The sequence below is a fragment of the Mus caroli genome, unplaced genomic scaffold, assembly GCF_900094665.2.
Source record: "Mus caroli unplaced genomic scaffold, CAROLI_EIJ_v1.1 scaffold_17588_1, whole genome shotgun sequence".
Classification (NCBI taxonomy): domain Eukaryota; kingdom Metazoa; phylum Chordata; class Mammalia; order Rodentia; family Muridae; genus Mus; species Mus caroli.
The window spans coordinates 1-15,436 of NW_018389716.1; the positions used below are offsets into that span (position 1 = coordinate 1).

Below are 15,436 nucleotides of genomic sequence, written 5' to 3' on the forward strand. Positions count from 1 at the left end.
AAGTTTGGGTCTGGAACTGTCCTGGAACTCATTCTGTAGATCAGGCTGGCCTTCAACTCAGAAATCTGCCTGCCTCTGCTTCCCAAGTGCTTGGATTAAAGGCGTGCACCACCATGCCTGGCTAGGGAGAACCCTTCTTCCTTCTGGAGCTTTTGAATTGACAAAAACAGTCTTTAATCTAGGCTACAGCTTCTGGCGACATCCTACATTTATAAAGGATATTGAAGATGCTCTCTCCTTCTCTTTATGCTTGCCATACTGTGGCAAGAGAGATCAGTTGATTTTTCTACCATTAGAGGTTCCATCTTTGGAATTATGGTATATGAGGAAGGCCAGTTGAGACATACAGGCACTACTATATCCTTCAACTTTCCATTGGTATGCAATTATTGGTTTCCTAGTTGGACCACATTCTGTGAGCCATTCTTATATATCCACTTTTTACATACATAGAGAGATTCACACTATCTGTTCTGTTCAAGTGGAAAACCTTTACTAATAAAGATGTTTTTTTTTTTTTTTTTTCTGTTTTTTTTTTTTTTTTTTTGGCTGTTTCTCTACACACAGCAGGTAAGTATAAGAGCAGTAGAAGACTCAGCAGTAGAGATAGCCATGATTATTGGGTCTCAGATGACAGTTACTAGGGATGGTCCACGTGCCTCCACCCTGGCCCTATAACTCACATCTAAACACTGAGCTTCAGGTTCTCTGAACTAATTCATTCACATCTTTGTTAATTTAAATTTTTGTTGTTACTAATCTATGTTAAGTCTTTTCTTTTATTGTGTGAAAAGACTCTGTGACCTGGGCAGGTCACTTAGGAAGCATTTTACTTGGAATGATCTGAGTTTAGATACCACCACCCATGTTTACTCCCTGCGACTCCAGATCCAGGGGGTCTGACACCCTCCTCTCTGGTGTGCCACTCGCACATATATGGGAAACATTCTCTCACAAAAAAATCATACACATGAACATAGGGACAGACATGTCTTCAAAGGTGCTAATATCTTATAATGCAAGGTAAGCAAATCAAGCAAGCTTATGTGTATAATAGAAATCATACAGTGTTTTTTAACCTGGTATTTTGTATTTTTTTAGAGTTTCCATTTCATAAATGTAGTTCACATTTTTATAATATTATAATACCAGAATGCTTAATCTCTTCCCTTTTTTGGACTAGCCTCCATTCCCAATCCATCTCATATTATTGTCAAAGCAGATAATAGGAATGAATAGGAAGAGTGCTGGCCACTGAGTTTGTAATTTTCATTCTGATTATAATCTTGCCCTTCTAATTTAAATGACCATGTTAGATTCACAGGCCTGTTTGTGTTTCCTTTTTCCAGTGCTGCCATCTATGTTGTATGATTCATTAATTATAATCTAACTATACTGTTGTTTGTCTAGGAAATAATAAACCTTCACCTCTTTTCTTCTTTTGATAATTTACTATCGGTTCCTTGAGTTTTTGCTGGTTTGGGAACTTTCTGTGGAGAAACAGTGTTAGCTTTCTCTTCTTGACCTAAAAAGGTTGCTTCTCCTCCTCTCTTGGAAAATCTGTGTTTTCCAGTCCTTGCAGTCATCAATGTTTGGANTTTTAATCCTTCAGCGACTGATTTGGTATAGGGGTTCTTTTTGTTTTTGCTTTTTTCGAGACAGTGTTTCTCTGTATAGCCCTGGCTGTCCTGGAACTCACTTTGTAGACCAGGCTGGCCTCGAACTCAGAAATCCGCCTGCCTCTGCCTCCCGAGTGCTGGGATTAAAGGCGTCTGCCACCACGCCCGGCTTTGGTATAGGGGTTCTTAAATTATTTTCATATATTATTGTCTCTGTCTCCTAAGTTACTTAATTTGTCAGCATCTCAGAGCCTAAAATCATTTGAGAGAACTACAGATGAGGCGGTACACAGTCAGAATGGTTGTTTGCTAACTTGGTGAGAGATTGTGGCATTGACCCTTGACTAGTGAAGGCTCATCCACAGAGTGTGGAAGAATCGGTAAGTGAGTACCTGGCCTGGATGAGCAAGAGAGCAAGACAGGAAACAATATTTGCTCATGGTTTTTGCTTTTATGCTTGAAGTTGGTTTTCTATCATAAGATTCCCAAATAATGGAAGGAGGTTTTTGGGGTTTTTTTTGTAATAGCATATTTTGTGTATTTCAAATACATAAAACTTTTCAATTGTTATATCTGTTGCCCATTTCCCCTCTGGAACCCCCTTTTCCTCCTTTCTGGAACTCCCTCCTCCTGCTTCTATGAGGATACTGCCCCTCCCACCCTCCCACTCCAATTTCACCACTCTGGCATTCCACTACACTGGGGCATGGAGCCTTCACAGGACCAACGGCTTCTCTTCCTATTGATGCCAGACAATTCCATCCTCTGCTCCACATAGAGCTGGAGCCATGGGTGCCAACATCTTTACTCTTTGTTTGGTGGTTTAGTTCCTAGGAGTTCTGAGGTATCTGGTTGGTTGATATTGTTGTTCTTCCTATGGGGTTGCAAACCCCTTCAGCTGTTTCAATCCTTTCTCTAACTCCTCCATTGGGGTCCATGTGCTCAGTCCTGTGGTTGGCTGTGATCATCTACCTCTGTATTTACCTCTGTATTTGTCAGACTCTGGCATTGCCTCTAAGGAGACAGGGATAATAGGCTCCTGTCAGCAAGCATTTCTTGGCATGCACAGTAGTGTCTGGGTTTGGTGTCTGTATAGGGGATGGATTCCCAATTGGGGCAGTCTTTTATGGTGTCTGTATAGAGGATGGATTCCCAAGTGGGGCAGTCTCTGGATGCTGTCTGTATAAGGGCTAGATTCCCAAGTGAGGCAGTCTCTGGATGGTCTTTCCCTCAGACTCTGCTCCATACTTTGACCCATTCTTTCCTTTAGACAGGACATTCTGGGTTAGGAATTTGAAGATGAGTGGGTGGCCCCAGCCTCCAAATGGGGTCCTTGCCTAACCTCTGGATATGTTCTCTAATGATTCTCCCCTAATTTGTTGGGCATTTCAACTAATTTCATCCCTATTACATCCTGGGAGCCTTTTGCTCTCATAGCATCTTGGACATGCTGGTAGCTACCCCCAGATTTCCCTTCCCCATTGGTACACACCTGTGTTCAAACTTTTGATCCTCTGTAAATCATCCCTCTCTCCTCCCATACTTGGTCCTGTCCCCCTTTTCCTCCCTTCCACTCCTCCCTTCTTCCCAAGTCCTGCCACACTTTCCCTCCCATGAGTATTTTCTTCCCCCTTCTACGAGGACTGAAACATCCACATTTTGACTTTCCTTCTTCTTTCACTTCATATGGTCTATTAATTTTACCTTAGTTATACTGAGTTTTTCAGCTAATATCTACTTATCAATGAGTGCATACCATGTGTGTCCTTTTTTACTCGGTTACCTCATTCAGGATGATATTGTCTATTTCCGTCAATTTTCCTAAGAATTTCATGAAGTCATTGTTTTTAATAGCTGAGTAGTACTCCATTGTGTAAATGTACCACATTTTCTGTATCCACTCCTCTGTTGAAGGACATCTGAGTTCTTTGCAGCTTCTGGCTACTATAAATAAGGCTGTTATGAACATAATGGAACATGTGTCCTTGTTATTTGTTGTAGCATCTTTTGGGTATATGCACAGAAGTGGTATAGCTGGGTTCTCAAGTAGTACTATGTCCAATTTTCTGAGGAACCTAGTCGGCCATCAATGGAAAGAGAGGCCCATTGGACTTGCAAACTTTATATGCCCCAATATAGGGGAATGCCAGGGCCAAAAGAATGGGAATGGGTGGGTAGGGAAGTGGGGGGCGCTATGGGGGACTTTTGGGATAGCATTGGAAATGTAATTGAGGAAAATATGTAATAAAAATATTAAAAATCAAAAAAAAAAAAAAAACAACAACAAAGTTAACAGAATACCTGGCTAACCTTCATCTCTTACCTTGTACTGCCATCCTGTGGCCATTTTATTTTCTAGCCTAAAAAGACAGCAAACCCCATTTTCTATTTCCATCACACACAATAGCCTCAGGTTGTCACTAAACATAGGGCTACATATATACTGTACTAAACACAGTACACAAATATAGCGGTACTACCAACATGTCCTGCCATGTGGAGTGGAGTCCACCATGCCATTTATGTTCTGAGTGAGACAGGCTTTCTCAGGACTCTGCTCTTCAGGCTCCCCTCCTTCTCTCTACCTTGGAATCTCATGGCAGCTTCTGCAGGACTTCTCTGTATTAGCGTTGGCGACATCTTGGTTCTCTCTTGGGTACTCAGAAATACTTTCTGCTGGAAGCCTGGGTTTGTAAAAAAAAAAAAAAAAAAAAAAAAAAGAAGTGGTATAGCTGGGTTCTCAGGTAGTACTATGTCCAGTTTTCTGAAGAAACTTGAGACTGATTTCCAGAGTGGTTGTACCAGCTTGCAATCCCACCAACAATGGANGAGTATTCCTCTTTTGCCAAATCCTTACCAACATCTGCTGTCACTTCAAATTTTGATCTTAGCCATTCTGACTGGTGTAAGGTGGAATCTCAGAGTTGTTTTGATTTGCATTTCCCTGATGACTAAGGATGTTGATTATTTCTTTAGGTGCTTCTCAGCCACTAAATATTCCTCAGTTGAGAATTTTTTGTTTAGCTCTGTACTCTATTTTTAATAGGTTTATTTGATTCTCTGGTGTCTAACTTCTTAAGTTCTTTATCTATGTTGAATATAAGCCCTCTAGCAGATGTAGGTTTGGAAGTGTAAGCCAAATAAACCTTTATCTCCCCAACTGCTTCTTGCTCATGATGTTTGTGCAGGACTAGAAACCCTGACTAAGACAGAGCATAAACCATTGGTGTTCTGTTCAGGAAATTTTTCCCTGTGCCCATGTTTTTGAGGCTCTCCCCCCACTTTCTCTTCTATTAGTTTCAGTGTATCTGGTTTTATGTGGCAGGCATTGATTCTAGTGGACTTGAGCTTTGTACAAGGAGATAAGAATGGATCAACTTACTTCCACTCTGGACTGGTGCTATGAGTGGACATTGGGTGTAAATTCCCCAGCCTGTCCCACAACACCCAGAGGAAGCACCACTCCCAAGTGCTCTAACACTTCAGGATCATAGGACTAAAGGTGAGGAGCACAAAACATGTGCCCCAATACCTGCAGTACTGGGACCATAGGTAACCAGGCACCCAGGCACTGGGCCAATATTTTCTTAAGTCCAAGTGGAACTGCTAAACCACATATTCCCTTTTGGTAATATCTTATTAATGTTATATTGTGAACTGGTGTACCTCAGGTTCTGGAAGATGAATACAGAACTGTATTGTGTGTATCACTCTCAAAAGAGTTTAAGTAAAGGGTCTTTCTATGTATCTTTGACTGTCCTGGAACTCATTGTATACATTACACTGACATCCTACTCAATGTCTCCTGCCTATGTCTCCTGACTGCATTGTTTTGGTTTGGTTTAGTTGGGTTTGTTTTGATTTGGTTTGGTTTGGTTTGGTTTTTCGAGACAGGATTTTTCTGTGTAGCCCTGGCTGACCTGGAACTCACTCTGTAGACCAGGCTTGCCTCTAACTCAGAAATTCACCTACCTCTGCCACCCAAATGCTGAGATTAAAAGCATGTGCCACCATGCTTGGCTCTGACTGCATTGTTAAATGCATAAGCCAGTCTACCCAGCATGCTTATTGATTTTTATATGTAGTAATGGTTAATATTAATACAATTTCTTTGTTGTGTGCCAAACACTATTGCTCTTGTAGAGCTTTTGTCTTTATATGTGTAATTGACATTTTTCAAGAAGGGTACATCCTATTCAAAGGGCTGAGAAATGACAGGAGTGACAGGGCTAGAGAGATGCCTCAGCACTTAAGAAACTGATTGTTCATGCAGAGGTCCTACGTATAATTCTCAGCAACCACATGGTGGCTCACAACCACCTGTAATAGGGATCCAATGCCCTCATGTGGGAGTCTGAAGATATCAACAGTGTACTCACATATCTGAAATACATAACTCTTAAAAAAAGAAAAAAAGAAATGACAGGGGTGAACCTTATTATTAAGTTTCCTTCTGACATAACTTGGTAGTTACAGTAGAACTTGGGTGTGAGTAAATAAGTGGGACAGGCCCCAGAATTATATGAACACATTGCCTATGAAGAATAGATGCCCGATGTTGTTTCTATTGTGCTTTCCTTTGTATACATTTATGGGATGTTCTAGAATGCAGTGACTTATGAGGACGTGCATGTGAACTTCACTCAAGAGGAGTGGGCTCTGCTGGATCCTTCTCAGAAGAAGCTCTACAAAGATGTCATGTTGGAAACCTACAGGAACCTCAATGCTATAGGTAAATTTGTGAATTCCCTTTCTTGACTTAAAATTCAAGAAAACAAATTTTCTTTTGATGCACTTCTGTAGTTTCAATAAAAATGAAGGAAGGATTTGGTGAATAAATCATGCATGACTATGAGGTTCACTGAAGATAGTAACTTACATTTTGCTAAATTTCAAGGCATACATTTTCTGTTTTAGGCTTTAGTTGGGAAGCCCAAAATATTGAAGAACATTGTCAAAGTTTTGGAAGACACAGAAGGTAATTTTCATGTGAAAGCTCATACAAATCTGCCTCTAAAGATATGTTAATGTGTGCTAAAAATTGATAAGAAAAGGAGCAGTATAAATTAGCACAGCTTTAAGTGTATTGATGATTGCTGCATTCAAACAAAACCATCGTCTTTACTGTCCTGTATCTGATTTTTTGCAAGATGTTCCTTTAAGAAGGAGGACAAGGAAACAATGCCTTAGTGTATATCCCCATTTGAAACATAGCCCTAATACAGTACAACTGCCAGTCTGTTTCTGCTTACTTTGGAAATTCTACACAAATTGAATAGTTGATAACTATGTGTCCAAAAGCTTCTAAGAAGCAAATAGTCTATATTTCAGCTGGTTATACTCATTTATTAGCAGTGTCAGTACTAAGTTTAGTTAGAAGGGCAGCATTTGGGAGGTGAGTAAGAGGTGTTGCAGTAACCTTAATCCATATTTCACATGTCTATGAGAACAATGAGTCAAACCTTGTGAATGCAAACTTCAACATTTTATGTATTGGACTTCCTTTCATAAGTATATAATATTTTATAATGGATACACACCATGTATACCAAACAGATATCCCAAAAAACTATGTCTGTCTTTCTTTCTCTCTCTCTTTTCTTTTGTCTCCTATAACTGTTAGAAGATATATAGTGGGTTNCAGTTATAGAGTAGACTTTTTAAACATAATACAAGTTAACAGTTCATTACATTTCCACGTTTGATGGCAATACATCAGCAACCTCATTCTGGAGAAAATGCTCTTGAGTCCTAGGGATGTGGAAATGCTCCTATTTCTCCTGGTTCACTTTGCAAATATACTATGAGACACAGTACAGTAAAATTTGGAATACACTTAGTGCGTTAAAGCTCTGAATTCCTCCACTTTTCTTCAAGTACGGGAACAACATTTTATAGAAAAAGAATACCTAAAACTGAGCCATGTAATCAATGTTCATACCTTCTCAGGTGACTGTAACCATGAGAAACAACCCATAATGAAGGGGAACAGCATGAATGTAAGCAAAGGGATAAAAGGTCTGATGCCTCTTTACATTTAGATAAATAGTAACATTAAATCCTAGAGATGAAAGTATTCTGGGACTTCAGAGATGCCTCAGCAGTTAAGAGCACCAACTGCCCTTCTGAAGGTCCTGAGTTCAAATCTCAGAAACCACATGGTGGCTCACAACCATCCCTAGTGAGATCTGACTCCCTCTTCTGGAGTGTCAGAAAACGGGACAGCTACAGTGTACTTACATATAATAAGTAATCAAACTACCAAATAGGAAAACAAGAAGAAAGTATTCACCCGTGTGGTAAAGCTCTCACATGTGCCAATTCTCTTCTCAGGTGTGAAAGGAGTCAGCGTGCAGAGAAACCCTCTGAATATACTCAACCTGATAAAGGGTTTGCTTTACGTGCTCACAGTCATGCCCAAAGGCATGAAAGGATTCATACAGAAAAGATCCCCTCTGAAGTTATTCACTGTGTCGAAGACTTTTTACCTTACACAAGTCACCAAGTACATAAAAGAACACAAACTAGACAGACACCCTATGAATGTAATCAATGTGGTAAAGGATTTGCAATGCCCAGTTATCTTAAAAGGAATGAAAGATTTCATACTAGAGAGAAACCCTACAAGTGTAATCAGTGTGATAAATCCTTTTCAAAGCATAATCATCTTCAAAGTCATAGAAGAACACATACTGGAGAGAAACCCTACAAATGTAATCAATGTTATAAAGCCTTTTCTGAGAAATGTAATCTCCAAGAACATATAAGGATACATACTGGAGAGAAACCCTACAAATGTAATCAGTCTGATAAAGCCTTTTCTCAATACAATATACTTCAAAGTCATAGAAGAACACATACTGGAGAGAAACCTTACAAATGTAATCAATGTGATAAAGCCTTTTTTCAATACAGTACTCATCAAAGTCATAGAAGAACACATACTGGAGAGAAACCCTTCAAATGTAATCAATGTGATAAAGCCTTTTCCCAATGCTGTTATATCTACGTTCATACAAGAACACATACCGGAAAGAAACCCTACAAATGTAATCAATGTGATAAGGCCTTTTCCCAATACAGTCATCTCCACATTCATAGAAGAACACATACTGGAGAGAAACCATTAAAATGTAATGAATGTGATAAAACATTTTCAAACCACAGTACTCTTCAAAATCATAGAAGAACACATACTGGAGAGAAACCCTTCAAATGTAATCAATGTGATAAAGGTTTTTCACAACACAGTACTCTTCAAAATCATAGAAGAACACATACCGGAGAGAAACCCTTCAAATGTAATCAATGTGATAAAGCTTTTTCACGACACAGTATTCTTCAAACTCATAGAAGAACACATACCGGAGAGAAACCCTACAAATGTAATCAATGTGATAAAGCCTTTTCCCAATACAGTTATCTCCACATTCATAGAAGAACACATACTGGAGAGAAACCCTTCAAATGTAATCAATGTGATAAAGCCTTTTCTGTGAAATGTAATCTCCAAAAGCATATAAGGATACATACTGGAGAGAAACCCTACAAATGTAATCAATGTGATAAAGCTTTTTCTGAGAAATATAGTCTCCAAAACCATATAAGGATACATACTGGAGAGAAACCCTACAAATGTAATCAGTGTGATAAAGCCTTTTCTGAGAAATCTAGTCTCCAAAGACATATAAGGATACATACTGGAGAAAAACCCTACAAATGTAATCAATGTGAAAAAGCCTTTTCCCAATCCAGTAATCTCCACATTCATATAACAACACATACTGGAGAGAAACCCTACAAATGTAATCAATGTGATAAAGCCTTTTCAAAACACAGTACTCTTCAAACTCATAGAAGAACACATACCTGAGAGAAACCCTTCAAATGTAATGAATGTGATAAAGCTTTTTCCCAATATAGTAATCTCCACATTCATAAAATAGCACATACTGGAGAAAAACCCTACAAATATAATCAATGTGATAAAGGCTTTTCCCAATACTGTCATCTTCAAATTCACAGAAAAACACATACCTAAGAGAATCCCTTCAAATTTAATGAATGTGATGAAGGCTTTTCCCACCATTATAATATACAAATTCATGAGAGAAGACATACTAGAGAGAAACCTTACAAGTGTATTCAGTGTGTGTAAATCTTTTCAAAGCATTTTCATCTTCAAAAGAATAAAGAATCCACACTGGAGAAAAAAATCTACGAAGGAAATGGATGTGAGCAAATTTTTTACAATGCCATCATTTCTGAATGTATAAGTGAACNTACTGAAGAGAAAGACTATGAATGTGATCATAGTCTTAATCNTCATGAACATATTTGTAGGGGCCTGAATCCTTCTGAGTATAAGGAATGTGGAAAAATCTATGCCAGGCAGTTATCTCCTAATGCAGCAAGGAGCACATACTGGAGAGACAGACAGACAGAGAGATACAAAGAGAGACCGTATAAATATACACAATGTGGTAAACCTTAGCATATCACAGTTATCTTTGAATACATAAAAGAGCACACGATATATCTCAGAATTCATAAAAGAAGACACTGAAGAGAGAAACTGTGTGTGCATAATGTGGTAAGGCCTTTGCAGTTGACATTGACATTGATCTCATCATGTATAAATTAACACAGACTTGTAAGAAACCTCATAAAAATAAGGAATGTGGTAAGCTTGTGTGTGAACCAGTCGTTTTTTTTTTTCTTGAGAAAAATCCATGCTGCAGGTTAACCTTGTAAATGGAGCCACTGTGGAAACATTTTCTACATCACAGTATCTGTATGGGAGAGTAAAACCTTTAGCAAGTACTGGATTGGTTAATGTTTCCATGTCACATTAATCTTTTAGGACTTTAAAGAACTCAAAAATAAGGCAATCTATGACTCTGATGGACATGGTTCCATCTTGTGCTAACCCAGTTACATTAATTTACACGACATTATTCATTCTTGAGAAAACCTTTAGCAAATGTCAACTATCTGCTCAAGCATGATGATGTCTCTATTTTATTCATACCTGGAAACTCATAGGGACAAAAGCGCTGTGAGGTTCATTGATAAGATAACTGGTTTAAAATTCACAGTTCACTTTAAGTCCAGGAAATAACTCATTCAGGTGTGAAACACTGTTGGTGACTATTAGTGCCTTTTCTGTTGTTGTGATAAACTGTCTAAGGTATAATAGAAAACTGAAGTCCCAAACTAAGTTTTCCACCCCAGCTTTGGACATTTCTTTTCCAGGTAAAACACACACAACTTTTATATTTGTAATAAAGCTTAGTCAACACCCAATATTGGCTGATATCTATCCTCTATTCTATCACATCTATTTCCCAGCCAGTAATTTTGTCATATTATTTTGATTTATTTCTTCTGGGTTATGCTTAACTCCATTATTTTACTGTTGACTGTTAATTAAGGCTAGTTTTTCTCTGTCTACTTTCTTCTCCTTGTGGTTCTCCACTGATTCTAAGTCCAGTATCCCTAATCCCTGTCTATGTCTGTTCTGCCCAGCTACTGTCCAGGTATTGATTGTTGTCATCTTTAATAACCAGTCAGAAGAAACTTGAGAGCAAGGTCACACACCCTCTCTTAGGTCTGTGTGCAGATCTTGTCTTCTAAGGAGCAATCATTTTTTATTTTCCTGTTTTTAACATTACAGTATATAGCAAGAGATGAAACCCCAACATGAAGGCAATTTTTAGAAGCATTTAAATTTCATTAGAGTTCTAAAGGGATATAGGATCACCATGATATTGTCAGGGCAACAAGTGTCATTTGTGGCAGCTAAAGGAGGAGCTTAGAGCTCACATCCTCAACCTATAGCCTCAAAGAGAGTGTTACAGAGAGGTGAGGTGTCACTTACCTTTAATCCCAGCACTTGGGAGGCAGAGGCAGGCAAATTTCTGAGTTTGAGGCCAGCCTGGTCTGCAATGTGAGTTCCAGCACAGCCAGGGCTACACAGAGAAACCTTGTCTCAATAAAACCAAGAGAGAGAGAGAGAGAGAGAGAGAGGACTAGACATGATTTGAGGAAGTAAACTCTGAAATTCAACCTCAATGACATATTTTCTCCAGCAGGCAGATATTTCCTACATCTCCCCAAATGACACTACTAACTGAGAAGTATTGATTTCTCTGCCATCAATCCTCTATGCTTGCTTTTTGTTATATAAGCCAACTCATGATGAAGAAAAACTCTGGATAGGCATTATTTGCCACAAACCCTGGGTCAGAGTAGTCAATATTTATACAAGAATAACATCATGAATGAAATTTTCTTTGCTGACCAACTTCGTTTAATTTTATTTACGGGGTTTATCTGCATCTTTGGGTGAGTATGTGCATGTCTATGCTGATTTCCACAATTATTAAGTTGTTGTATCTTCTTCTAGCAGAAGATACACCAAGATGTCCAAACCTGACTTTGTCCCTGGGAATGAAATTTTCTTAATTACTTGGCCATGTCTCTAGCCATCTAAATAATTAAAGTGTTTTATGTCATCATGATGTCAGGAAATAGAAAAAAAATCTTATACAAGAGAAAAACCGTATCCATGTTGATGACCTCGTTGTAACCTGTAACATCACAGATGTTTTCCATATCAGGGACAACATCCTGTATCTTCTCTTCTTCATCAGAGCCTTGAAGGAAGTAAATTATTTCCCATGGTCCCTCGAGTGTTATAGTAGAGATCACCAATTGTGCTGGTGGTTTTATTTTCAAACATTTGGAATAGATATTAAAGTTTTTTCTATCTTTCAAATCCATTTACAAATGTATATTATGCAAACCTTGATTTCCTTCTGTGATTTCTGTTCAGCTTTAATCCCACTTTTCTTGTTGATAGGTACTCTTCTAGTGCAATGAAATGAATTGGATACTCATCTTCTAAATGGTCCCTTGTTTATTTAAATATATGGGTAGTGAGATCATACATTTCCAGTAAGGTTGCTGGTGAAAGCATGGTGGGCACTACTTTGTGTTTCATTTTCCCACAAATTCCTCTGAGAGTTGGTTGTTGTGCATCCTAGCTTTGGTGTCAGTCATTAGTCAGGGTTATTTTTTTACTTTTTTATTTTGCTTTGTTTTTTGGTTTTTTTTAAACAGGGTTTCTCTGTATAGCCCTGGTTGTCCTGGAACTCACTTTGTAGACCAGGGTGGCCTTGAACTCAGAAATCTGCCTGCCTCTGCCTCCCAAGTGCTAGGATTAAAGGTGTGCACCACCACGCCTGGCTTGTCCTATTACTCTTGATAGTCATGTGTCAGCCTTCTGAGTGTAAGTCCAAAGATAGAAGATATACACTCAGAGGGTCCTGTTTTGTCAACATGCTTTAATATTAAAATTAAAATGCTTAATACATGAAAATAGAAAGAACAACAGTGAGGAGCGGGTGTGGCAGCAGTCCCAAGATGGCGCCCGGGACTGCAGCTAAGTCTTATGACTTGCATCTGACTTCCTCATACACCTAAAAATAAGCCACGACCATACATTATATATATGTATATGTATATTATACATATATAATGTATATTATATATGTGTGTGTTATATATATATAATATATACAATACAGAAATATAATTTTGGTTTATGATGGCATCTGTTATAATTCACCAAAACTAGGGTAGACTTCTATTTTTATTCTACAGATGGTAAAACTGAGGGTCACACACTTAAGTTGCTTCTGAATATACTTAATTGCAACTGTTCATCTTACACATGCTGTAATTCTAATGCATTACTAATTGAAGTGAAAGGCACCTAAACCAGGCATGGTTGCACATGCCTATATTAATGGTACTTACAGAGTGAGAACACCAGAATTTCATAGTCAACCAAGTTAAAAGTGGTCAACAGGGTGTGCTGCAAGGTCCAGAGAGCCAAGGCAGACTGTGATTGTCTCAAGCCAGTAGCCATAGTCTTCGCTGCAGCTCTAGAAGTTTGGATTCATGACACTAGTAAGTGTTATCTGAGATTTTTACCACTATAAGTTTATTCTTCACGGTCAGATTCTCCCACAAGTGAAAAAAGTCCTCAGGCTGGGATGAGCTTGCTCATGGCATATTCAATGGAAATTATTTATCCCTGAAAAAACAAATACAGTCAAAGGAGTGCACACAGCAGGTTTTCCTCATGTATTTGTGCATTATTTTTCATCCTTAACAAAGAAGATATTGAAACACATTTGGGAATAGATAAAGAATAGAAAATGAAGCAAAAAATGATGCAATATTTTTACTTAAACATGTACGAGAGTACAGTTTAAATAAGTACCTTGACAGATAGACAGCCTAGCAGTTAACATAAGCTAGATATTGTTACAGTAGACAGGGGTCCCATTCCCCAAACTACCTGGTTGCAACTATTATTGCAAAGTATTTGCTGTTGCCTCTGGTCTCAGAAAATACAGAGCCCAGACACATGCATGCAAAATAAAATTAAACTACATATTAATAAAAACTTAAAAAGTATTACTCAAAAAACTGGAATTCTCCACACTGAAGTAATGGCCTTGAGATAGATAACAGTTGGGCTAGTTGGAATGTAAGTCGTTCTTGTCCTGCATTAATGAGTCCATCGCCTTCCTCTGAACCAGCTTGCTCAGGAGGGAAAGATGCTTTTCTTTGAGGTTAGAGTAGCTCTGCAGAATTGTTCATGTAAGAGCAGCAACCACAGTACTGTTAGGTGACTTTTCCAATATTCTATATTTGTGTTTTGTGTTCCTTGTGTGTGAGAATTGTGGCACTGTTACATCTTTTAACTCAATCTTTGAAATCCTACTTCATGATTAAAATGTGCACTTGAGTTATAAACCTCCATGTGCCTCAGTGGCTAGCCTTGCAGACTTCTTTCCCTATTGCTGTGGTTCAAAGGATGACCTGGGTCCTAACACTTAAAAAGAATTAAAATGGTAGCATATGTGAAATGCAAAAATCTGTTCTTGGCTGGTTTCTATGTGAGCTGAATACACACTCTTTGTAAAGAGATTTTTCAACATAATCATTTACTTTTGTGCAGTGATTTCCTTATCAAAACACATCAGTGCTAGAGCAGCTGTACCTCCAGCCTAGACAGATGTTTCTGAGAAAAGCTCTCCCACTTACACTCAGGTGGCCTTGATCTCAGTTCTTGCTCCTAAGGGCAATAACATATTGTCTTCTTGATTAAGCTAGCCAAATGATGACATGAACTGCCCACAGCACCACTCAGTTTTAAATGACCTGTTCGAGCCATGTAGTCAGCTTTCCATTGTACTAAGGGGGAAAGGATTTGCATGTGGAGCATGAGGAGCATGGCTTCTACCTTTGACCAGAGTAGGAGGACAAGATTCTTGTGTAATTCACAGAAAGATATTTGGCACACAAACAACTGTTAGTATCACCAGTATGTAGAAGTACCTGGTTATGCCAGTGTGAGTGATTTTGTAGTTTCCTAGCATTTATTAATTCATGTCATGTGAGTGAAAGCAGATCAGATTGGTGGGCATACACGTGGGGAATGATTAGCTTGGTCTGATGAATTTTAAATTTCCTACTAGATGTCAATATTGCCTGTATGTCGAATCCACTTGCAAATTTACTTCAGCTCCGAGGGCTGAGAAACAGGTCATTGATCTCACTACATGTGTTAAGTTACATGTCTGTGTGATAAGGAGTCTCGCCGGCGAGGACACAAACACGGGACACAATCGGAAATTTCTGCAGCAAACAGCTTTAATGCATCTCAAGAGATAGATGATCAGCTTCTGGGGAGGAGGAGGCCCAGAACACAGGAAACTCGGTCCTTTTATAACCCACAA

The 15,436-nt window shown here is 38.6% G+C and overlaps 1 protein-coding gene across 1 annotated transcript; it reads left to right on the top strand.

The window, feature by feature from the left end:
* Positions 1 to 6,224: 6,224 nt before the first annotated feature.
* LOC110288255 (zinc finger protein 431-like) lies at positions 6,225 to 9,827 on the top strand (the record flags this gene model as incomplete). Its single annotated transcript, XM_029473829.1, is given in 3 exon segments — positions 6,225 to 6,351; positions 6,537 to 6,597; positions 7,953 to 9,827. Coding segments are annotated over 3 exon segments (2,013 nt in total), but the record flags the coding sequence as incomplete, so codon positions are not given.
* Positions 9,828 to 15,436: the final 5,609 nt, after the last annotated feature.